The sequence below is a fragment of the Delphinapterus leucas genome, chromosome 6 (genome assembly GCF_059928025.1).
Source record: "Delphinapterus leucas isolate spDelLeu-1000000601 "Yukka" chromosome 6, BTC_Dleu_Yukka2, whole genome shotgun sequence".
Classification (NCBI taxonomy): Eukaryota; Metazoa; Chordata; class Mammalia; order Artiodactyla; family Monodontidae; genus Delphinapterus; species Delphinapterus leucas.
This window is the reverse complement of record NC_143134.1, coordinates 61018598-61044299: the sequence shown is the minus strand read 5'-3', so window position 1 is coordinate 61044299 and position 25702 is coordinate 61018598. Positions and strand designations below refer to the sequence as shown.

Genomic DNA, 25702 nt, shown 5'->3' with positions numbered 1-25702 from the left:
TGATCAGGAGGGCTGAGCAGATTACCCGGCTGGAGTAGAGAGGTCACGCCAGGGAAGAGAGGTGGTAGGTATAGCCAGACTGCAGAGAAACCTCGACACTAGGTGGGTCAGACTCAGACTTTAAACCACAGGCAACAGGGAAGGCTCTTGAAAATGGATGTCTTAAAAACATGAACCTGAAAGTGGTACGTGGGAAGATTTAGGGGCCCAGGCAGACAAGCAGAGAGGCTAGAAGTTGGGAATCCACACAGGCAGCTGTTGTAATAAATTGGCATGGAGAGAAAAGAGACTTGACAATGAAGAAGGCATATGAATACTAAGGTTTTCATATTCAGAGAGCTGTTTTGACTCTCAAAGCCCATAAAGTTAAGTGTTATTCAAATAAAAATCCAATACAAAAAATTTTTTTTCCTCAAGCCCCAACCATTTGCCTTCTTATTTTAAGAACTGTTTAATAAATTATAGTACCCCTTTCCCCCACTGCCCCACCCACCCCCCAAAAAACCTTAAAGTTTTTGTAAAACCTTATGAAGTAGAACCAGCTGGTTAGAGAAGATCTATTCCAAGTTTCATTTAAGTACTTTTGATCAGTTTGCTGCATTTCAACTTTGTTTATATGTCTACCACGTATGCACACAGGACATCCTTTTTTAGGTTAATGAGATTAGAAATCAGAACTTTCTTAGTTTTTCTTTTTCCTTCCTCTCCAGCCTTCAAGGTGCAAAGTATTTGTGAAATCACGGTGATTATAAACAATTTCAGAAGGCATGAACTGGCCCCCTGTTCCCATGAAACAAAAGGTGCTGAAGAGGAGAGAGAGGTGTCAGGTTATGCAGACATAGCCCACTTTACAGAGTGAGTTAATTCCTGGATATTTTCCTGCAAAACACATTTCACTATCGAAAGACATATTCTCAATGTTTTTCAGCAAATGCCACGTGAGAGAGCTGTTCTTTGGAAAACATTTTGACTCAGGCACAATGAAGTCTCAATTAAGAATGCAGCAAACCTTTGAAGAACACTTATTTTAAAGGAAAACAATCATTTTCTTAAGAATATTTGCACTTTGACTCAAGATTATTCACAATAGCAGAAGGCAAAGTAGTCAGGGTTAGCTTTTGGTTTGGTACAAAGCTGCAAGGCAAGCTTACTTGAGTGTAGCTCACTAGATTGAAAAGTCCCTCAGTTTCTCTTCAGCTCTCTCCAAGAGCTCTCAAACCCTATGATAGTCCACTGCCTTTGATTTCTCACTCTCTGTTTCCTCACCAATCATGGAAGCTGCTGTTTTTAAAGAAATGAACAGATTGCTTTGGGTGAAAGGGGTGAGCATGGGGATGAAGACACCAGATCTGAAAGAGGCAAGGATGAACAAGATGGGAGTAAATAAGTATTTACAGGACCTGTGGACACGGGGAATTCTAACATTCTCTATAGGAAGACATCAGCTTATGAAACAGTTTCTGGCTAATAAGTTCCAAAGCAATGAACACCCAAGTGTTGTTTATTTTTCATTTATAAGCTATATTTATTTATTTTCTTAAAATGTCTAACTAGGGACTTCCCTGGTGGTCCAGTGGTTAAGACTTTGTGCTTCCATTGCAGGGGGCACAGGTTCAATCCTTGGTCAGGGAATTAAGATCCCGCATGCCGCATGGCATGGCCAAAAAATAAGTCTAAATAATCTCTGAAATTATGACGATTTAGACCCTCAGAAGTCTTTAGTATCTACTGGAAGCAGGATGTAAACTATTGAAAGCAAATGGGCATTCCCTCACCCAGTGGGACTTGCAAAAGTTAGCTTCCAGGAGCTCCTCCAGTGTGATATCTTCTAGTTCCTATCAATCCAAACAGAGAACCTGGTGGGCTGCTCAAAATCCACCAAAAGCCAAAATCACTCCTGATCTTGTGACAAACAGATCTCAAATAATAAAGGTGATATATGACAAGGACTCTTGCCTCTTGAAAAGAGGAAAGGCCGGACCTGCCTTAACATGAAGTACATAAAGAGCACAGAGCCAATGCATCAAATCCTTTCATCTTAGGGTTGATCAGAACCAGAGCCTGCAGCAACCTGAGGGTAAACTTCAAATACATAACAGGAACAGCTCTTCTCATCAAGGGTGGTCAGTCTGAGGGACAAAATTATGCAAGTCAGAAACTTAAATATCACAGGAAGGAGGCCAATAACAATATCGGGATTGTTGCATGTCAAATGTAAGGCTCTCTGTTATAGGTTGAGTTGTGTCACTCAAAAATCCCTATGTTTAAGTCCTAACTCTCAGAACCTCAGAATGTGACCTTATTTGGCAATAAGGGCATTACAGATGTGATTCCGATGGAGTCATACTAGAGTAGAGTGGACCTCTAGTCTATTATGACTGGTGTCAGTATACAAAGGGGAAATTTGGACACAGACACAAACAAGGAGAACATCCTATGGAGATAAAGGCAGAGATCGGGTGATGCAACAGAAGCCAAGGAAGGCCAGAGACTCCAGCAAAGCACCAGAGCATGGAAGAGAGGCATGGAACAGATTCCCTCTCAGCCCTTAGAATGAATCAACCCTGCCCACATCATGATCTTGAACTTCTAGCGTTCAGAACTATTAGAAAAATAATTCTTGTTTTGAAGCTATCAGGTTTGTGATACTTTATTAGGGTAGCCCCAGCAAACTAATAGAGTCACTAAACATCGTACAACTTGTGGTGAACTGCAGAAAGGCATTTCTTTTCTACATTTAATTTTTTTTTTTTTTTTTTTGGTTGTGCTGGGTCTTAGTTGTAGCAGGCGGGCTCCTTAGTTGCGGCTCACCGGCTCCTTAGTTGTGGCATGTGAACTCTTAGTCACAGCATGCATGTAGGATCTAGTTCCCCAATTAGGGATTGAATCCAGGCCCCGCACATTGGGAGCGTGGAGTGCTAACCACTGCGCCACCAGGGAAGTCTCCTCTACGTTTAATATTAAGGTTGTCAGTTTTGGAGTGGCAATGGTATTCAGGCCATTTTGTTTTGCCTTTGCCCAAAACTTCATGTGTCAGTGGCAGACAATGGCTAAAGTCTTGATTGGATGGCCTGTTCTCAGAATGCAGAACACCTCCTCTGCAGGGGAGCAGAAAGCCACACGCCCTGGCTGCTTCTCAAGGCCTTTTCCTTTTGTCCCTGGACAGGTGATCTAGGTCCATTCCATACCAGAGGGAAAGAGAGACAACCATGCAGTGCAGTGAGGGAGAGCTACTGGTTCCCATCTACAGAAGCCAGGGAAAGGGGGCATGGCTCCCGCCTTGGTGCTTAAGGCACAGTTAGCCAAATGTATGCCTGTCCTGCAGTTTAAGTCCCCTTTCTTCTGCTACCAATTCCCTTAGGAAGTCTTCCAGGATTTTCCTTAGCCAGAACAATGGCACAGCCTTGGGGTCACAATGTACTCTATTAGTGAGTTGTTTTCATGTCTATATTTCTCACAGGATAGAACATCCTTGAGAACAGGCCCCATGCTTTTGTATTCCCTTTTGCACCTAGCAAAATTTTTCCAAACGCTTAAAACAAAACAGGTGTTATCTAATTAAATAATAATTTCCCCTGGAATCTGTTCATATCAGCCTATTCCAAGAGAAATAATTTAGAAATGACCCTTTAGGAATCCACATGACTATAACATTCAAAAAATTTCCATTAAAATATGAGGCAATTATATTATTCCAGCTTTGTGTCAGACCTCTGAATAATTTTTTTAAATGGCATTTTTTCTGGATTTTTGGATGTTTGCCTTAATATTTTATATATTTTATTTGTCATGATCTCTCTTCTCATTTTAAATAAATACTCACTAGTAATAACATAAAATATGAGGGGCAAAGCCTCAAGTACAAACTCATCTCTCTGGGAGAGGGGTGATCCTGTGCCCTGAGGAGTTTCTAGTTGGCTGAAGTTGCATAATAGTCTGTCTTTTCCACCATCTCCAGACTTTCTTACAAAAACATGAAACAAAGTGTAGACGCAAAACGTACCTGGGTCAAACTGAATCAGCTTAGATGGAGTCACAGTGAAATCCTTTCCAGCTGTAGCTGACACTTGGTTAACCTTAAGAGGGGAAAAACAAAATCTTTTTTTTTAATAAAAATAAATATTCTGTAATAGAAAAACATCTAGTCTGATCTCATACTAGACTAAACTCATGCTCTTAAATCTGTTTTTAACATTAAGTGGTTTTTTTATTCTAATACATCATTTTTGACCCATCTTCCTTAAAGTTAACTTTTTCCTAGACTAATATCAATGGAAGTAAACATAAAACTTTATTTTTATCTTCTCCTTTATAAATGATTTGGTTATTGGAGAAAGTAATGTGAATTTTAAACAGTATATTTCTCTTTGTTGCAAATATCATTTTATTTCATGGCCTTCCCTCTACCCCAACCAGGTCCTAAAATAATGCCTTGGAGGAAAGGGAGAAGGGCAGTGAATAGAAGGAAAAGCGGGTACTGCTGACAACCGGGGTGCTGATCTGTCAGCCAGCTTGGAGGTATCCTGCGAGCTCAGGGCACTGAAAGCCTTTAGACCAGATGAACTAAAACAAGTCTGGTCCATTTTTGCATCTGGATGAAACCATTCCTCTTCACAGGCATGAATGAGGGCTCTGTGGGGATGACAGTCCTGGGGAACAGCCACACAAAGGCCATCCACACCCAGAACCAAGGGCTTCAGAAGCTCCTTCAAGTAAGTTGTAAAAAAAAAAAAAAAAATTGGTCCAGTCTAAAGAGACAATTGGCTGACCCCTTTTTCCCATCCCCCAGGGCTAAAGAACAGAGGTGATTTAAGGGCTCTGACATCTCGTGCCCTTAACTTCCCCCAGAGGAGCCTAAATATGTGTGAAGAACACATATTTAGTTTGAAATATCGTTGAAAAGGAGTTTGAAAAAGAAGCTTCAGCTGGTTTGAAAAAGAGGTCCTTGAATGAGATGTTCGGGAAAGTGAGTTACTCTATTCCTTCACTTTCTTACAAAGGGATGAAGGGCACAAGTAAAAACTGGCAAATTCCTATTTCTTTGGCCTCAGACATTATCTGCATTTCTAACCAAAGGCCCTAACATGTGCCAGTGGTCTGCAGTGGAAACATTTTGCTCAAGAAGAGTACTGCCTCCTAAGCTCCCATTTCTTCTTTCTCCACAATGCCAAGGCTCCTCCCCAACAACCTTTCCCTGTGGAAAGGCAGCCCACTGCACACCTGTACCCATCATATGCTGGGAGTTACATTTCCCCATGTGGTTCTTGCACGTGCAATTACCTAGTATTTACCACCACTGAGCTTACAGAATCCTACGTGGGAAAAGGAATGGGCTGAGTCAAGGTGGCTGCAGAAATGAGTCCGGTGCAGGTGTGTGATTCAAACCAGGGCAAACAACGTAGGGTAAGAGTGCTTTCTTCTCCCTCCTCCCAGCCAAGCAGCCAATAGGCTCCAGGCTAAAGCAGCAGGCTGTGCTGTAAGCAGAGTGGTCCCCGAAGGACTCGGGCTGTTTGCGAAAGGCCTGCAGGCTCAGCGGGAGCTTCACTGTGTGCGAACTCAGCTTAAGCAGACAAAAGGTTCCGTCACACCGCATCTGTTGTTTCTACCTGGCATGGTGAATGGTTCTGTGGCCCCAAACTCCAGGCTGGAGCATATGGTGCTTTTCATGGAGGACCAGAAGAATATTAGAAAACCATCCAGGCGGGTTCTTTCTTTTTCCATAAACTATCTACTGGGAAGGTAGAGGGGATACCCAGTTATCTGATGATTTAACAATAATACAACGCCCCAGATCAGGGGAGAAGACCCTATGCCCACTAGAAAGATAAATACTGAGTCTGGATATAGTAGGATTTATGTGCACGAGGTTGTGAGGGTGATTTGAACGTATCATTGTAATTGAGACTTAACTGAGATGGCATTTTTTTCCCAGAAGCTAGTATCACTGCTTTTTTTCCTTAGATTGAGGAGGGGAGTCTTTCAGGCTCATTCACCAGCATTCGTATGTACAGGATTTTCATGCTCTCGTTCACTTGAAGTGCAATTTTTATAGTGACTCCTAAAAAAAATCTTTCAATTCTAGAAGCCATAGGTTGTGCTTCACGGCCCATGGCAGTGTAAAGAAATAGCAGGTGACTAGTCCAAAAATAATTATTGAAAATTCCTTATATTTCAGGGCACCTGTATTGATACATGGTCTCTTAATTTTGCGTGACTTGGGTGAAGCTTACGATAGGTGTGTTCCCTGATTTTTTCATCCACTGAGACCATAGGAAATGGTCCTGGTGCATACTAAGAGAAAGTCATTTGGGGACTTACATTTGCCTACAACTCTCCTTTCCAAAGCAGAGTTTGGCCCAAGTTCACTAGGTTGGATAGATCTCCCTTGTGAAATCAAACTTCAAGAGTTAAAGACCAGATTTAAAAACTAAAAATGGGTTAGAAATATCCTATCTAGGAGCTAATGCACCTAGGTAAGTGATGGAGGGACAAGGAGGTTTTGTACTTAGACTCTCGGGAATAGTGCAACACTCGTGCAGTTTGAAATTTCCTTAGTTACTCTGAATTTTTCTAAGGAAATAATCAAAGGCACCAACCAGCAACCGAGGTTTTAGCTTGAAAATTGACAGACTTGTTACCTTTACACTCACAAAGGCCGAGTCCATGGAATATCCCTTTCTGGTAATTTCCAAGGGCAATACGCCCACATTCTCACAGACCTCATATTCAGTCTGTGACCACTCGATATGAGACCACTTCAGTTCCAAGCTATGCATGTAAGGAAAACAAGAAAGAAAATCATGAGAAATGCATAACGGATGCCTGGGGGGCTCCTCTGCTGGGTAGGAAGCTGAACCACTGGTCCACACTGGGAGACAGAAGTGGTTCATCAACCTACACTAATGCTACAAGCTCCTTACACTTGTTTGGGACGTTTTAGCTCACAAAGAACTTTTACTGTCCCTGTCTCATTTATTGCTCTTAACAATGCTGTGGTGTAGAGCACGGATAAGAATTCCATTTATAAATGCAGAAATAAGGTTAAAAGTCTATCAGAGGTCTTACAATTATTAGTGATAGAAAAGAGACTCCTACTTGCATCTTCAGAAGGGAAAGGAGCAGGTGTTAAGTTCAAGGAGAAGTTCATTTTTGGAAAGGACACTGATATGAAATCTTCTCTCCTATCTTTTGGCCTCCTTCATTGATACAACAAGATCATTTCCAGGCACAGGTCTTCTCTGAACTTGGGTTCAGTTTAATAACAAGATATCTTTGAGGATGTGCCTAGGAGTTAGAATGTGCATGTGTTTTAAAGCATTATCTGTCCCTTCCTCTGTGCGTATAAAAGGGCTTTGCTAATATGTACCTTGGATGCAGCTATACAACTGAATAAACTTGCTAAATACAGGGTGGTCTTTTTTCCCACGCTATATTTAGTAAGCCCGACATTTGATGGAAACTGACTTCTTTAATCCTCATGGCATGGAGAGGGACTTTTTCTTTTCTTTTCTTCAGAAAAGAACACTGAGCTTAGAGAGGTTAAATCACTACCTCGAAGGCAAAAAGCTATGACAAAGCTAACAGACAGCAGAGATGGAATCCCCAGTATAAATCTGAAACCAAATGTACTATTCCTTCTCTACCATTCTTCTTCCCAACTGAAGTTCTTCATGACTCTTGCAGTCTGACCTCAAGCAGGGGACTACAATTTTATCTTTACCCTGAAGTGTTTCCCTTTCTGAGGTGAGAAAACTTGAAATGTTTCACCTGAACATTTCTCTTCAAATATGTTCTTACATCCTTTACCCCCTGTAACCTTTCAGCAATAAAGACATAAGCAATCTTCACTATGATCATTTAACCCACTTCCATTGCTTGTGTTTTATTCATTTCCCTTTCAGTCTCCATTCACAAAACCCTCAGTGGTTGCCTTACTATATTCCCAGGGTTTCACTTAGATTCAGGCTCTTTCCTCTAGACTTTTAAAGTTACTTTACAATTTTCTTTTCCTTTCAGAACTAGAAATTCTGGGTGCTACTATGTAGAGCATAGAATTCACAAATTTCACAGGGCTCTCCAGACTTTCCTGTAGATCATTCATATTAGAGAGTAAGTTTATCCTCTAATAATCACTGTATGTCCTTGTACCAGTCATGGGTCACAGTCACATCCTATAGATTAAGTTCACGAGCGAAACAAACTCAGTAGCACTGTCTCCTACTCCACCAACCCTGGGCCAGTGGGACAAGGGGCGTGTGGGAGTGTGGAATGAATTTGTATGAATGTTTATTCAATCAATACATATGAAATTTATTATTATTGGCATGCTGGGCTTCACAAAATTTTGACATGAAAATAGGATCCTTATATTCAATAGTATTCAAAGACCCCTCGTGGGTCTTTGATGCAACTGATTTCAAATCAAGAAATAAAAAAATAAGTGACTATGCTTAAAGAATCACAAGATAACAAGCAACAAGGATGTTATAAATGCTAACAGAAATAACACATTGCAAAGAGTTCCTAAAGGATCCAGATAAATGAGAAAGGAGAACAAAATCAGCGAGAGGGATTGGGGGAAAAGACAGAAAGATAAAAGAGGAGGAAAGGGGAACAATGGGAAGGAGTGAAATAGATACACAGGGATGGGCTTCAGCTAAGTCTCAGTAAGGTTCAAATGAGTTTCAATGTTCAACCTTCTAAGAATCCATTCATTGCTACTGCTAACCATGACCAGCAAAAATTCAGCAGTGTCGCTCTGCAGGTCCAGGTGACCCCAAGGCCTAAAGTGAAACGTGGTTTGATTGCTGATCTGGATCCATAAGGGGACCATGCAGAGTGCTGTTCAGCTTCAAAGCATTAAGGGTCTTGGTGTCTGGGAAAGTGCATGCATAACCCTGATACACCATTAGAATGCTTCATAATGCTTAGAGGTTAAGACTGTCATTACACAATGTTCTACTTTATTTTCTTAAAACTACTCCCTACAAATAATAAAGATCTATTGAAAAGCCATGAAATTTAAGCCGGGCTATATATTTTCCAGAAAAATACTTAAGTCACGAAGCACTTGCCTACCTAGAGGATATGTGTGACACATGTTTTGAATGTGTTTTTTGTTTTCGGCAGTATTGTACTGAAGAAGATCTTTCTACACTGAGACTGCAGTTGCTAAAACTCTACACAAACACCTGAAAGAAAAGTAAGAGATGTAGTCAATCATTTGGGAATTCTCCCTGAAAGAAGCCACACAGACGTATGCTTGGTATCATGTAGGTAACCAGGTGCAGGACCCCCATGAAAGAAATGTGGGAAGCTCTGGATTGCGAGGTGTCATGCAGACAAGAGTTGGTTCAAATCTTCACATTTTAATGATCCCTCCCTTCTATTATCACAAAGTAAAGCTCACTCTAAGGTCAGAAATTAAGTTTATAGATACACTTTCTGTGAAGCCCACAGGCAATCACTTCAAGTCACTTAGCAGGACACGAGCACTCCTTAAGGCCCTAGGTCACGGCTTCTCAAACCTGACACTATCGACATCTGGGACCAGATGATTCTTTGTGGTGGGAGGCTGTCCTGTGCATTGCAAGAAGTTTAGCAGCATCCCTGGCCTCTACTCATGAGATCCACCAGATTTAGCCACACCACTCCCCTCTGGTTACAACAATCTAAACTGTTTCCAGAACTTTCCAAATGTCCCTCATGGGGAAAGTCATCCCCAGGGGAGAAACCTTCCCTAAGTGATTGTGGGGACTCAAAACAATAGAACATTTTATTTAATGTATAAGCTAAATTTTGGTTCCCAACAACTATCGTGAATGAAAGACACGGGATGGAGGAGTAGAAATTAAACGGGATGGGACTTCTGGTCCCTCTCTAAGTCAAGCACGAGAAAATCTGTTTAATCACTCAATTTAAAATCGCAATCCGTCCCGAAAATCCAGTGTCTGTGATCCCCCTTAATCTGACCAACTTTCATTTTCCAAAGTACATATCGTGTATACCATACTATTTAATTTACTTAGGTACCAAGGAACTTAGCTAAGTACTTAGGTACTTAGCTCCAAGTAAACAAGGGTCTTTGGTTCACTGATGTAGCACCAAGTCCCTTCTAGAGTGACTGAGACATAGTAAGAGCTCAATAAGTATTTGTTAAAGGAAATAATGAACCTTGTTTAGCTTCCTGTTTGAAAAGCTAAGTTGACCACTGAAACTTTTGTTCTCCCCAGCCCTATTAACATCTTTCACACAGTCTGAAAAAAAAGCTAGACTAGATGATCCTCACATGTTTTTTCTAGCCCTGACTCACTCTGGATTCTTTAGCTCCTATTGGACTAGAGAGAAAGGTGGCATTGGTAAAAGAGCATTCTATCATAAAGCATGATTTCTTGTTTTCTAAGGCCTGTGCATGCTTCTCAACATTAGACAATGTCTAGAGACAGCTTTGTTTTTCACAATGGGAGGAGGGTGGTGCTGGTTATTTAGCGGGTAGAGGCCAGGGACGCTGCTAAGCATCCTTCAATGTATAGGACACCCAACTCACCCTCCACCACTGCCCCACAGCAAAGAATTGTCTGGACCAAGTAGTCAATAGTGTTGAAGTAGAGTCAAAAATATATACTTTCTGATATTTTATTTTGTGGCTACTCGGTTCATTTATATGAAGGAACAATGGACCAGAAGAACCAGTTGGGATTAAAACTCTACTTTGGGATATGGGACATTAATCCAGGTTAACAAGGGTGTGTAAAAAAGGTACTTGGCTGCTCTATGCCTCAGTTTCCTCACTTCCCAAGGTGCAATAATAATGAGTCTGTACTTCAAAGAGGTTAAATGAACCTTAATGAATACTCATTAAGTACTTTGAGCTTCTCAGTGAAAGGTTTTATAGTAGCTAAAATTGTGATTAAATTATTCTTATAACTAGATCTTCACTTATAATCAAGTAGCACATGACTTAAGAAAATCGAAATGGTAAAAAATATTTTTCCAAGTGTTCAATCTAAGACATCAACTCAAAGGGGATGCTATTAAGCTCAGTAAAAATGCTATGAACACCTGCACTTTCATATTTGTCTTTCTCACATGATAATGGGGAAACAGTGTTTAGCCAGGAAGCAGCACAGCTAGTACCCCAAACAAGTGCCTTGGAGTCAGACACATCTCACAACCACTTATTAGTGTGTGATTATGGTCAGTTAGTCTCTCTGGACCTCAGTTTTCATTATCTTTAAAATGAGGGGAATCATACTCACGTCAAATGATGCAAATTAAAATTTGTTAATATGTATAAAGCACCTGTACACAGTGGGTGTTTAATAAGGGCTATTTCCTTTCCCTTCCTCTATGGTTTCTTAGATCTAGTCTGGAGATAAATACTTTAACTTCTGGCTTGCAGGTAACATGAAAGCCGAACCTAACTAAGAGTTTCAAACTCTTCCCCTACAATGTGTTTCATAAAAGCTGCTAAAGCATTGCCAAGTTCGCCTGCTAGAAATTCCTTTTCTTTTTTGATTTCTTTGGCTCTTCTCTTTTAAGGCCAAGGATGAATAACAGAACAGCTAGAATGAGGGTAGCCAAAGGCAGGAGAAGAATCAAAGTGCTTAGAATCATGAAGCAGCTACTCAGTTATGCAGAACTTCAGCAAGGGTCAACTTTTCTTTTGAAGTTCACCTTTTTGCAGTGGGCACAAGAAAGAGGTCAACCCTGAATGCATGTTAAGAAACTGGCTTGGTCAGAAGTCAGCTATATTCTGTGGTCTGCAGAGGTGTTTTACGTGGTCCTGTGTAACTGAGTTTGGGTGGTATGCAGACCACCTTGAGATTCACATCGGACTAGAGAACTGTCGTGGGCGTATGAGTGAATCACGCCAAGGCGTGAGCCGATAAGATGAGCACTCACGTTGAGGTCAGGGTGCACTGTGGCCTCTGCCATTCATTCACTTAGTGACTTCTGGCCAATTAAATGCTTTGAGCCTGATTTCCTTATCACCCTCAGAGGATTGTGTTTTGTAGATTAAATTGGACAACATATGTAAAAGCGCCTAGCACAGTGCCTGAAATTTTGGCACTTAACCAAATCTAAATCTTGATGCAAATTTCCATGGATTTCAGTGTTCTAAAATAACTTCTATTTACAATAAAATGTCTCCCAAATGTATCCCTTGAAAAACTTGTTTCATGAGCTATTCTGGGGTAGAGTGGTCTTGGTTCTATAGTCAAATCAGGTTGAGTGAGATATGTTGTATACTATACCCCTCTCTCGCAGATTCCCAGTGCATACAAGCATCTTCGTGACTCTGACATTTGATGCACTAAGCAGTACGCAAGCTAGCTAGCAATAACTTGATTACATTAAGATTTGCAAACACTATTTCTCACGGAGTATCTATTGACCCTTCAGGAATGATATTCTATAGAAATGCTGCCATGGCAAAAACTTACTAGCAATCAAGATTCTGGGACAATTCCCCCTGAACATGGGTCCTTCTTGTTCTTTAAAGAGCCTCCATTTTGCTCCAGATTGCACCCACCCGTCTCTTCAGCTGTGTTATAGAAGGTCTCACCCCTTTAAACATGCAGAATATTAATCTATTAATACCGTCTAAGCCAGAAAAGAGCACAAAGTTCCACAGCATTTAGCTGATTAACAAGCATATGGATTATTCACTTTGTGAATCAACGCAGAGTCAATTTCTAACTAGAGGTGGGCTTGAGCTGGCCACCAAATGTCTCTGGGATCCTTCTTCAGTCAATTGTTGCCCCCTTGTGAATGAACAACAATAGTAATCACCACCACAGGTCACATTTGTTAATGACTTTAAGTATAGAAGATGCTTACATATGTTTTACCTCATTCGTTCCACTGAAGAAATTGTAGTACTGCCCCCACTTTACAGATGAGATAACTAAGGTAAGTAAGACTTGACCCAGGTCAGTGGGAGAGCCAAAGCTCAAACCCTGTTCTTTGGCTCTCAGTCCAGTGGTTTATTGTGTATTATCTATCCCATAACCCCCAGTGCCTTAGCCATGGAGTACACACTCATATTGAAATGTAAACGTAATTTAAGGTCTTGAGGAGTAAGTATTCCCCCTTTCTTGTTGCTTTGGTGGCCAAAGACTGGAGAGTAAGAAGGGAGCTGAGTCTGTTGCTTTATAGGCCGTTTCCGCACACTCATTAAAAGTGGGCAAAAAGTCCTTTAGTGCAGTGAGGAAAACCATGGACTCAAGAACCATACTTTCCGCACCTAAATCTTAACTCCTTCACTATTTAGGTGTATGAGCTTGGAAAAGTCACTTCCTATCTCCTTTTGCCTCAGACTCTTCACCTGTAAATTCTGGATTATGATAGTACCTAACTTAAAGGTGGTTTTGACGATTAAACGAAGAGCAATGAACTAGAGCAGAAACCTACGTTGTAAATGCCTGTGATTTATAATGTATGTGTAAGTAGCTTCCTGCTGGTTGTCATGGGAAGACAGACCACTATTCACAACATTTGTTTCCTGCTGGGAAAAAAAAGTTCTTCTTGTTCCAAAAAAACATCTACTTACAAATGAGGTTAGGACCAACTATATCCTTCAAAATTTATACAGATAAGCGCTGAGTAGTTTCCTCCTCCCCCCACCCACTCTAGAGGAGACAACTTAATATATGTCAGATCAAATCAAAGTTATCTGGGATTAACCATCAGTAGGCATATTTTACATTATATTCCACTGGTTCCAATCATTACAAGCTGAATTAGAAACAACTCCAGCGTAAGTACCTGAAAAAAGGTATCCAGTACAAGTAGGAGCCTATTTTAAAAGCCTCAAGTAAGGTTATAAATTCTGTGATTCTGCAATAAATTTGAGGATTATTTAAAATCATAAATCATCTTCAAAAACAATGCCCTTGGTAACAATGAGGACTGAAAAGGGTATGTAGGTGAAGCAGTATCAATCTAGCTCTATTTTGGGAAAAAAATTCTCTGGCACCTATGCTGTGTTCTCATGTGGAAGACCAGCAGTCAACATTTGATGAGCAGCAAGTCTGATCAATATTCTTAGGTTTTTTAGTTGAACTATTAAAAAGCAAGTGAGATCAATTTATTAATATTTTTGGAGCAGGATTTAAAAAAAAAATTTCCTTGAAAATTGGAAGACGTTTGTCTGAATTGCAAGTAGGTAATATATTTTCTACAAAGATTGTAATCCCGAGGCAAGAGCATTTTAATGGTAGGTGGGCAGCTGTTTTACTTTTATAGCGCCATGATTGTATTTTAATGTCAGGGGACAGGACTTCCTTGCTCATAACTATTTCCCAGCTTCTTGTACTGCGCACCTGGCCTATAGTAGCCACTCGGTAAAAATCTGGACCAGGTACTGCAGGCAATAGAGGTGGGACCCTGGGAACATGTTTTGTTAAAGACGTGTTTTTCTAACAATGACTACAGAGACCTCTGCTGGCAGATATTGGGACTACAATTCAGGATTAGAAAGAAAAAGCAAGAATGAAGGGAGCAGAGGTGAATTTCTCAATTTTTCTTTTCTTCCTTTGTCCATATTCTGTCATAAAAGCCCCGTAAAGGAGCTGTCCTCACTTATGCGACATAGTTTGACTAGGATAAGGTAAATACTAAAACTAGGATAAATGAACAACTTTCCTTTGAGGTGATTGGGAAGGGTATCAAACTTAAAAAGAAAGAAAAAACACTGCACGTGGACAACTGGGCTATGATTAACCTTTCTGTGATCATCTGACAGCTGGTAAGTTACTCAAGGTATACCTTCCAAAAAAGTTTAGAATAGGGACCTGGTGAGTGAAATTACTATGGTCTGTGAATATTGTTAATTTTGAGGGTTTGTTACTCTGGTTATTCTGAAAGACATACACTTTATACAAATTCTAAGTATCACCTAATATCTCCCCAAGTCTGTTTTCCTCTTTGTACTGTCTTCACCATACCTGTGGTAGGTTTACTGACTTACAAAAGCAGTCACTAGTTATTGCTTGGGTTTTTGGGAAGAGAAGATGTTTTGCTAGCATTTCCTGACTTCCTCATTCTTCCCAGTTCTAGATATTTTAGAGATTTAGATTTAGGAAACTGTGGTTACTAACACGGTCCTAGAGTGACCTCTTGCTGCATGGTTTGTACATGAGCCTACAAGCTCAGTCCTGGATGCCAGTGAATCGTCAAGACAGAAACCTCTGTGGGTGTGAAAGGACATGCATTTGTAAATGCATGCATGAAATGAATGACCCAGTTAAGTTAATGAATTTAACTTTTTAACGTTTCCATATTCTGTGAAGCCACTGGCTTTCCCATTATCAAGCAGTAATAGAAGTTTCCCTCTCCAAAATCAATTCTATGAGCTTGTGAAATAATCTATCAATTTGTCCTCTTAGATTCTGATTAAAAAATAACATTTCGCTTTCCTAATAAGATACATTCTGGACATTATATGCAGGACTATTGAATAAGCAAAAGAATTTACATTTGAGGAGTGGCAGAGTTCCCCATGGGGTCCATGACTTGAAATTCTATGGTATCTGAATTTACTTCCAAAGATGGGTTTATGATGTAAAGAACGGTCTTACTGTTTAAGTCCTTTTGGCTAAATTTCTCATGGATAAATTCGCCTACAAAAAAGAAGAAAATGAGTTTCACTGTTAATCAAACAAAATATTAAGTAAGAGCTGATACAATTTTATGGCTATTTTATTTCAAACTCCTCTTTAAAAATAGCCAAAGTATATTTTTTAAAGAAATTAATAAAATGTATCTATCTTAAAATTCAAATTCAATGAACTTAAATTAGGCTTCCAAATTACTTTGTCTCAGAAATATTGTACCTTAAATATGAAAATAGAGAGGGAGTAGGAAGATATAGTAATAAAATCTAAAATTCTGTGCCATCCTGTTTAGTGACATATTGTGATCATTGTCTTCATAAAGCAGAAATAAGATACAATCCAGAGAAAACTTACATCAAAAAAATTGTTTTTAATGAACTTACATCACCTTGGAATTCATGATAGAAAAAAATGAGTCACAAATATGAATTTGGTCCTGACAATGTGTGTTCCTGTCAATATATTCCGATCTGGTTATTGAAAAAAAAGTTGTAAACAATACACAACTGTGTATTAGTATTTAGTTCTCCCACTCAAGATGAATTTAGGAAAACTCAGCTTCAAACCCTCTTTAGCACCTATATTGATTTATAAACTGCATCTATCAGGAAGCCCTGGGGAGTGTTTACCAAATGGGCCTGCACTTAATTAAATTACTGTCTAGCATTGCTAGCCACTGGGTATTTTAAAATGAGCAATTACAAGGAGTAAGGAAGGCAGTACCTGTTGTTGTATTCTCCAGATGTCCATGTTGGGGGCCTCGTAAAATCTTAAAGATGATCTGATTGCCATCAGTGTCGGGGTCAGATGCCTTCAACACGCGGGAAGTGATGTAAATCCCATAACAACCATTTTTCAGGAGCCCCACTTGAGAAGGGGAATGCAAATGTGTGATGTGGGGGGCTGCTTTGTCCACCTGGTCCACCTGCACGATCAATAGTTACACACAGTGTTACACAAAGGCTTCTCATCCCCAAGCAACACAGGGCTTTAATGGTTCAACGATGACAAACGCTCCTGAATTTCAGATGCCTTATTGGTTAATTTCTGCTGAAAACTATCTCATTCACAATATTCTCAGCAAATATCATAGTGCCTGGAAGAGAGGCCAACTTTCTACTGTAAACTTCGACCCAGCTTTATTTATTTGTCCACCGTCTGACTACCCCATTAGGACCTAAACTCCCTGAGGGCAGATACATGTCTTTTTCTCCCCAACGATTCCCTGCACCTGGCACAAGGCCCAGCTATAACAGAAGCTCAAGAAATACTTGTTGATTGAATACATTAAAACTGACCCAAGAATTGTATTGCAAACTTAATATTAGTTCTACAGAAGGATTTCCCCTTTTTCCCAGTGTTTGGTGACTTACAGAAGAAAACGTAAGGTTTTACAAACGCATTGAACATTTTTGTCATGTCTTTGTTAAGATAGCAAAAACGTCGAGTAGAAATAAAAATACCTCAGTAAAAAAAAGTGAAAGGTGCTTATCTATAGGCACCTGCATATTTGTTTTATTGACAGTGAGAACCAGGTAACTAAACAGGTAGACTCAATCCGTGAAGATTGTGATGGGCAACTACTCGTGAGTGAAAGAGATATATAGTTTCAAACACTACAAAGGGCCTCATTCAGGTATCCTATGCAGCTCAGTCCCTCTTCAAAATGACTCTTATAGGTTACAGAGGGAACATTTTAGGATGAATTAGCACAATTCATCACTGATACCACAAAAGAGGTACAAGGACACTTGTACTTCCCTTCACTCCTAATCATTCAAATTTTAACTTTATTTACCTCAAATGATCCTCTTGTAATTCTACCAAAGAGTGTCAATGATAAGACTATATATATTTTTGTGTATGATCATGTGATAAACTGCTATTCAGCTATTAATAAGAAAAGGAGGCAGGACAAACTAGTAACGAAAAATTCCCACAATTCAACGTTAACTGGTAAAAACCAAAAAACAAAACCCAGCGAGTTGCGGAATAGGAGACAACTACACTACCATTTTTGATCAAAACAAATACATATATATGTTCATACAGACACAGACAAAATTCTGGGAGCATTTGCACAAACCTGTTCATTTGTCTTGGGATGAGGAAAAATTACCTCTCCTCCTTTGAGTATTTCTGTATGGAATTTTGTAACAACCAAATATTTTTTTTCCTTTTAAGTTGGCAAGCTGCTTTTTGATTAAAGAACGTAATCATACCTCATGTTGGTAAATGTTTGGAAAAACAGATATTTTTATATTTTTCTGGTACAAATGCAAATTAGTGAAAATTTTCTGGAGATAAATTAGATGTATATGTATATTAAAAATGTGCACATACTGTGATCCAAAATTTTCAGTTTTTGAATGTATCCTACAGAAATACATATGTACACAAATATATATATATATGGATGTTGACTAAAATATAATTTGTAATAGCAATTAACAAAAAATTCTATAAAACATAAAAGTCCAACAGGGGATTTATAAAACACCTCTGCCTGAGATTGAGTGCCATGCAGCCTTTAAAAACTGTGTTTTCAAGGAAGATTTAATGACATGAGGAAATTTTTATGAGTGGAAACAGGCAATATGCATAATAGTACATATAATATCATCCTTTTTTTATTGCAATTAAAGAATGCAAGGAAGCCACTGACAGCAGTAGGATGATGAAGGGTTATTGTTTTGTCCTTTTCTGTAGTTTATGAATTCTTTACAACAATTATTTTATAAGCTGAAATAGCAACAAACATTTTCAAAAGTTAGCCATTCTCCTCTCCTAAAAAAGTGTGGATGGCACCCTCAGAGCTGTGAGGTTGGGTGGGAGGTGGAGGGTCAAACACTTATCATGGCCATTGGGGGAGAAGCTCCAAGGTGACTAGTAGGAAGGATGGTCAATGTCAAGAGAGGAAAAATACAAATACTTCAAGCCATGTAAGTAATCCTCAAAGTTGGTAAATACTTGAGTATAGGGATTTTTTTTAATGTTATATTTTCCTTAAAAATAAAAGTATTACAAAATGAATAAATGCCTGTTGTGTTCATTTGTTTTTAAAAAATTGTTAATATCTACACTCCGGTTACATGGTCCCCTGTTGTGTCTTCAGTCCTACTTTGTGTTAAAATCTATTCTAGTCTTATTAAATTTCTAGTTTCTTCAAAAGCAGGTCTTTTGGATCAGTATAACAGAAGCATTTTAAAATATTGGAGTATAAGACATTTTTTTAAAAAGGCTACATCCTTATGATCACTTGTGTTGGATTTACTAAAAATCATCTCACACTTGCCTAAACCTTAGAAAGCAGTGATGCTGGTCCTTTCTCCCTCACCCCCACTCCCATTGTCTCCTTTTAAGAAAGATTACAGGAATCATTACACCAAGACTGCAAATCTTAGTCAGATATCTGGACAAAACTATATTCAAAAAGAAACATGCATCACTATGTTCATAGCAGCACTATTCACAATAGCCAAGACATGGAAACAACCTAAATGTCCATTGACAGATGAATGGATAAAGAAGATGTGGTATACACACACACACACACACACACACACAAAATGGAATACTACTCAGTCACAAAGAAGAACGAAATAATGCCATTTGCAGCAACATGGATGCAACTAGAGATTGTCATACTATGTGAAGTAAGTCAGAAAGAGAAAGACAAATACCATATGACATCACTTATATGTGGAATCTAAAATACGACACAAATGAACCTATCTACGAAACAGAACGAGACTTCCAGAGATAGAGAACAGACTGGTGGTTCCCTAAGGGAGAGGGGCTGGGGGAAGGATGGAGTGGGAGGTTGGGATTAGCAGATGTAAGCTATTATATACAGAATGGATAAACAACAAGGTTCTACTGTATAGCACAGAGAACTATATTCAATATTCCATGATAAACTGTAATGGAAAAGAATATTTTAAAAAAGAAGGAATGTAAATATACGTATAACTGAATCACTTTGCTGTACAGCAGTAATTAATACAACACTGTAAATCAACTATACTTCAGTTAAAAAAAAGACTGCAGAATCTTGGTCGGATAGATATGATTTCCTACAAAATGAATGTCAGATTAGTGCTTGCTGGTATCAGTTTTGTGTTTAAATCCAGTAGCTTTGCCCTCAGTTAGCCAGGTTGGGACCCTAACAGTAGTGCACCCATGCTTAGTAGACCTATTTGGACCAATTTATCCCTCAGTGGTGGCTGACGTCTTATTGTCTTGCCAGAAAAAGCTCTTAAAAGCAGGAGACTGAGGAGGTCACTCTCCTGCACTGCTGGAGGGGTGAGTCATTTCCTAAATTGTTTGACTTCTTGGCTCAGAGACACCAGGAAGTTCAGGGGAATTGTGGGAGAAAGTTTGAGGCCTTCCTTGTGAGGTTTTTTGTTCGTTTGCTTGCTTGCTTTTTAACACACAAGGCAAGGAAACCCTTGTACTGTTAATGAAAAACCTTTACAACATGTATTGCATATTTCCCTATCAGTAAATTCTACAACTTCCAAGAGATAACTCTCCTATGATAACCATGTTCTTTAAGATATTATTGGTGTTGGGAGAAACCTGATTTAAGTTCTGGTACTCTCTTCAAACTGTACCCCCTTTTCCCTCTCTGTTCTGGAGTGTAGTGCGGAACTCTTATGCCTTCACTCAGAATTAGTAACTCCTACAAATTTGCAACCAAATAGACCAGAACATTATTCCAGGTTGGGCAGTACAGTGACATTTCTCTACATTGTGTGGGGGGTCAGGGGTCAAGAAAAAGATATTAACAGACTGAAGAGTGGGATGAAACTAACAACAAGTAAAACATAATTTAAAAAGAAACAGAGTAATTTTACTATGTACAAAGTACTTCTTACATCCTGTACCAATATTACCAACACCTTCTCTTTTCTCCTAGTACATCATAATTTCATTCCACTTTCTGGACCTCCCTCATGCCAAAGATTCATCTTGTATCCACTCCATGTGATCATAACTCCCCACCTTCCTCCTCAGATCCCACCTTAGATAAAGACTGTGATGGTTAATTTGATATGTCACCTCAGCCGGGTTTGATGTCCAGTTGTTTGGTCAAACACCAGCTAGATGCTCCTGTGAAGGCATTTTTTGTTTTTTAGATGGGACTAGTATTTCAATCAATTGCCTTTGAGTCAAGCAGATTATCCTCTATAATGTGGGTGGGCCTCACGCAATCACTTAAAGGCCTTAAGAGAAGACTGAAGTCTCTTGAAGAGGAAGGAATTCTGCCTCCAAACTGCCTTGGGACTCAAGGCTGTAACATCAACTCCTGCTGGAATTTTCAGGCTGCTGGCCCGCGCTGCAGATTTTGGATGTGTCAGACCCCACAATTGCGTGAGCCAATTCCTGAACATAAATCAATTGAAGCAATCTTTCCCTTTCTCTTTTTCTCCCCCCTCTCTGTCTCATAATCTATATGTGTATAAATTATATACATCCTCTTGGTTCTGTTTCTCTGGAGAACTCTAAGACAGAGATGAAAGAGCAAGGGAAAATTATTATTATTTTACATAATCAGAATGTATCCTGAATTAAGAGACAGATTTACATCTTTTTTTGCTGTTGGTGGAAGTGTGTAGAACAGGGTGAACTATATCCAAGGAGACTGGATTCAAGGCTTTGAGAGCCAGAACATACTTGATGTGTTTTGACTAAAAAAGAAACACACATTATGCCCTCCAAGAACCATCGTAACAGTCAACACAACTGTGGCAGTGTAGTACCACAGAAAGGACATGGCATGGGGATCAAAAAGACTTGAGATCTTTATGTGTTTGACCAAACTTGAATTCCTGACCATCTATAAAATGGACGTAATAAAACTTAGTTCATTGGATTTTTATAAAAATTAAACGAGATTTATGGAAAGCGGGTCCGACCTATAGTTAACACTCCAAAAACTGTAGCTGCTACCGTTATTATCCCCACCATTAATACATGTGTAATATTGATGCTGCTTCGTAAGTTTCCATGTGTTTACTTGAAAACCATTAAAATGCCAGTAGATAACACAGACCAAAAGGCATCAACATAATAGTGTAGTTAGATGTTGTAACAGTAATCACAAGAGATAGAATATCTGATGTATTTCAGGCAATATGCTAGTACCTTGGATACCTAATCTTATTTAATTCTCACCATAATGCATAAGGATTGTTTCTCAAAGAAGGCAAAGTAGAATCAGAAGAGTCAAAGAACTCTTTTAAGGTCACACAGCTATTAAAATGTTTAAAACAGAAATTCCAACCTAGGTGTGTCTGACTCCAAAGCCCATGTTCTGTGGTCCTTTCTGTACCACCACTGACTCCAAAGGCCAGTCATTAGCCCGTACACAGGGAGCACAACTGTTTTGTTCGTATTAACATGCCTGGTGCCTTCCTTAGTGCCTGGCACACTGTAGACACACACTACACATGTGAATGAAAGAAAGAAGGAAATAAGGCAACAGTTCTCCTGGAAGTCGTTCTCTCCACATCTCTGGCCAAGGACCATGTATTTGTCATACTTGCCTGGATGGTGAATGAAACAGGTTCTTGCCACCTTCTCCCATCCACAAGAAAGCCTTGGTTTGTCCCATCTGTGGCCACAAAAGTAAAGCGGTCAGTGCGAGAGTGCCCTCCCGAGTGCCTGTAGGTCACATGCCCGCTGTCCACGTCCAGCTGAGTGAAACTGTGTGGAAGCGGCACTGTCCCCCGCAGGTAGAGCTGGCCGTGTCGTGGAAGCTGGGCCAAAAGGAAGGTGAGGTTCTCCGCTGGAGTGTCAGGGTCGGTCAGCTGAAGGAGGTCAGGGGTGAGGAGGCCCGTGGCCCCTTCAGCCAGTCTCAGCCCCTTGTTCCTGGTCACCACGGGTAAGGCTGTGTCCACAGTCTCCAGCGTGATCTCAAACACCCCGGGCTTGGTCTGCAGTCCATTGCTCACGATGAATCTGGCAAAGAGAGGCAAGGCAGCCTTCAACATGGATTCTTGTGTCACCATCTACTGGAATGAAATGATAACAATACACACCTTTACTAAAGGATATGTCGTGTTGGGACGAAAATGAAAACTCAAGGGCGGATCTTTCAGGAGGACACTATTCTATCCATTAAACCAATCACTAGGTAATGCACAAATGGACCATTCTAACTCCCAAAGTATTTTTTCATCAACATTGATGGTAGCTCACATGATGGGGCAGAGTATGCCGATGATATTTCTCAGGCTTGTCAGTACTTAGTGTAATTCCTTGCCCCAAATAGGAATTTCACATCCTTTCAGATCCACTGCACTAGTTTGAAGAGTATCCTCATTTTATATATATAGACTTTTGCCAACTGTATTTTTTGGTGAGAATTTAATAAGCTAAACTTTTTTTTTAAACATCTTTATTAGAGTATAATTGCTTTACAAAAGCATATTAGTTTCTGCTTTATAACAAAGTGAATCAGCTATACATATACATATACCCCATATCTCCTCCCTCTTGCGTCTCCCTCCCACCCTCCCTATCCCACCCCTCTAGGTGGTCACAAAGCACCAAGCTGATCTCCCTGTGCTATAATAAGCTAAACTCTTAAGACTGATCATTGGAAGCTCATCCAATAAAATGCTGAGTGGGCTAAATTTGGCTAATTCACTCAATTCATATACTTTTCTTTGAGCTTCCACATTTGCCCCTGACAAGATATGGGGGAGAGCCATTAGACAACGATTATTCCCCTGCTTTAAAGAAAAGAAAATTAGAACACAAGGGTTCAGAAACGTGGCAGGAGATCATAAGGCAGGTAGGAGACAGAGCTGGGACCAGAACCCAGGTTTTCTGACCTCACACCTTTTGCTCTTACAGAGTTTTTAATAAATGCTGGTTCAGCAGTCCACTAAGAAAGAGTTGTGGTGCCTGAGTGCCACCGCAGACCTACAAAGAGAGAACTGAAATGATACAAATCCAAGGTGAGCAAAATCTTTCTTACAATCGCAGGTTCTGTGATACCATAACGTGTTTCTGATTATATTGATCACTAAATCACATTCCACCCAGCGCTGCCAATCTCAAAATTAAACTAATTGAAATGATCTTTAGAACATTTCAACATGTAATTTCTATTTGAAGGACAATTGAGACCATCGTGAAATTAAGCCCACAGAATGCACTATTAAAACTCCAACAAGTTAGGAAATCACTACTCAGATGGAACTGACACATTCACCGTAGGCCAAAGAAATGTACTTTGAAATAATCACAGAGTTGTGTCTATTCGTTTTTCTCCATGTACCAGGTGCTTGAAATATTCATGGGGGAGAGAGATACTCTTATATTCCATGGATGTAAACAGGTCTAAAACTGTTGCAGTGGCATATAACATTAAATTATATAATAATTTACTTAGGAGGTTCTTTTTCAAAACTAGAGAAGATATGGGGTTTATCTTTACTTTACTAATCTGACAAATGCGACTACCAAGTTTTTCATTCTTTACAAAATGTGTCTTATCCTTCAGGGTTGGAGGGTTGATGCTTTGCTTTTGAACATGAGGGAACCTGAAACCAGGTTGTGTGGGCGTCATGTATCAGCCAGCCTGCCTGAGGCGAAGGACTCAGGGAAAAAAAGCAGCTGAACAAAAAGTAAAGGACGAGTTTGGCTGATACAGATTTTGCTTTGAAGGCTAGGCTAAAAATTTTGAGCTTTCTAATTATCTAGTTGATAAGACTGCCTACAAGGAAAATAGGATGTGATGCATAGAAATTCTTGTCTAAAAAGTTAAAACTGCTAAGTGAAGTACTACAGATAAAGCACATTTTTGACATTTCACACACCTTGTCTTGTAAAGAATATAACCTGGTTTTGTCCACAGCATTATTTTTACAGTTTGGAAAAGAATACTGAATTAACTTTAGAATTGTAGATTGAGCAAAATCACATAGCTTCCTTAAAACAAAACAATACATTTGGATAAATATATTCTAAGCAAAGAGGGCAATTTCATTGCTGGATCATGAAGTGCTTGCAAAATTCATCATTTTTTTAAAAAAGGAAAAAAAGCACACCTAGAAAAAAATTTGTGTGTGTACTTCAACTTTTTACTTACTAGTCACCTTGACAGTTTCAAAGATCAAGCGATATACATTTTTTAGGTACAAAAATCATGGTCTGTTTCTCAGGGGAAGCTTTTCGTGGAATTATGCCTTTATTCCACTGTTTTCCTGTTAACTTTTTCATGTTTCCTCCCTGGAGCCTATCATCTGACCAGAGGTAAAATAAGGAGACTAGGCATTCCCTCAGGGCCTGCAATTTCTCTTTTTCCACTTAACCCCTCCAGAAACACGTTTCATGCTTCCAACTTTGCCCTCTTTCACAATAAAAGTGGCTGTCTATTCCCTACCAGATCCCTATATCAACACATGCTCTTGTGGAGAGTTTTAAATTAGCCATTTAGAGTTGAGCAAAAATTTAAGCCAGAGGACATGTATTTCTAGTATTAGCATTAATTGTGGAATTAAAGTCTTTGTGCCCCGTTAAAAGCAGGTCAAATACTGGTGGAGAAGGAAGAAGAAGGAAGGGGAGAGGCAGCCATCAGGGGCAAGGAGGTGAAGGGGGAGGCCCAGCGACTGCCACAGGCTCATCAGAGGCAGTCATTTTGAGTATCAGATTCTGACTTTCTTCTCTGGAGACTGAATTCCAAAAATGCCCAACAAGCTCCTCCAAGCTCAGTCTCAAGGCGGCCGCATTTATCCGTGTGTGTGTGACCCGTGTGGGGGGCACTGAAGTTTTCTCCTGATCCAGGTGGTCCATCGCAGACTCCTCCCTGCCTCTGACGGGCATTTGACCATGTCGGAAATCGGCAGCCTGCCATCAGACAGATGGGAATGAGGGCGAGCGGGAGAGGGACCATGTAAGAGTAAGAAATATGTTTACTGAGGCCAGCGTTCCCAGCTGGGACCCCAAGGCAGCTGTCTGCACTGACTGAAAGCTAAGAAGCCAGTGGTGAAAAGGACACAATGTCTCAACAGGACTGGATCACACACATCATTCCACCTTCACCAGTAACAATGAAAACTACTCAC

The 25702-nt window shown here is 39.8% G+C and overlaps 1 protein-coding gene across 2 annotated transcripts in view; it reads right to left on the bottom strand.

The window, feature by feature from the left end:
• FREM1 (FRAS1 related extracellular matrix 1) overlaps positions 1–25702 on the bottom strand; it is a 178230-nt gene that overhangs the window by 26234 nt on the left and 126294 nt on the right. The window contains exons 24-28 of one of the 2 annotated variants that reach the window (XM_089913219.1): positions 22172–22586; positions 16344–16545; positions 15482–15626; positions 6639–6768; positions 4004–4076 (exon numbers count right to left, since the gene is read on the bottom strand). In XM_089913219.1, the coding sequence (XP_089769345.1) occupies positions 4004–4076; positions 6639–6768; positions 15482–15626; positions 16344–16545; positions 22172–22586 (965 nt within the window). Of the gene's footprint in view, positions 1–4003; positions 4077–6638; positions 6769–15481; positions 15627–16343; positions 16546–22171; positions 23834–25702 lie in introns of those variants that run through there. The other variant, XM_089913220.1, reaches the window with a different exon arrangement.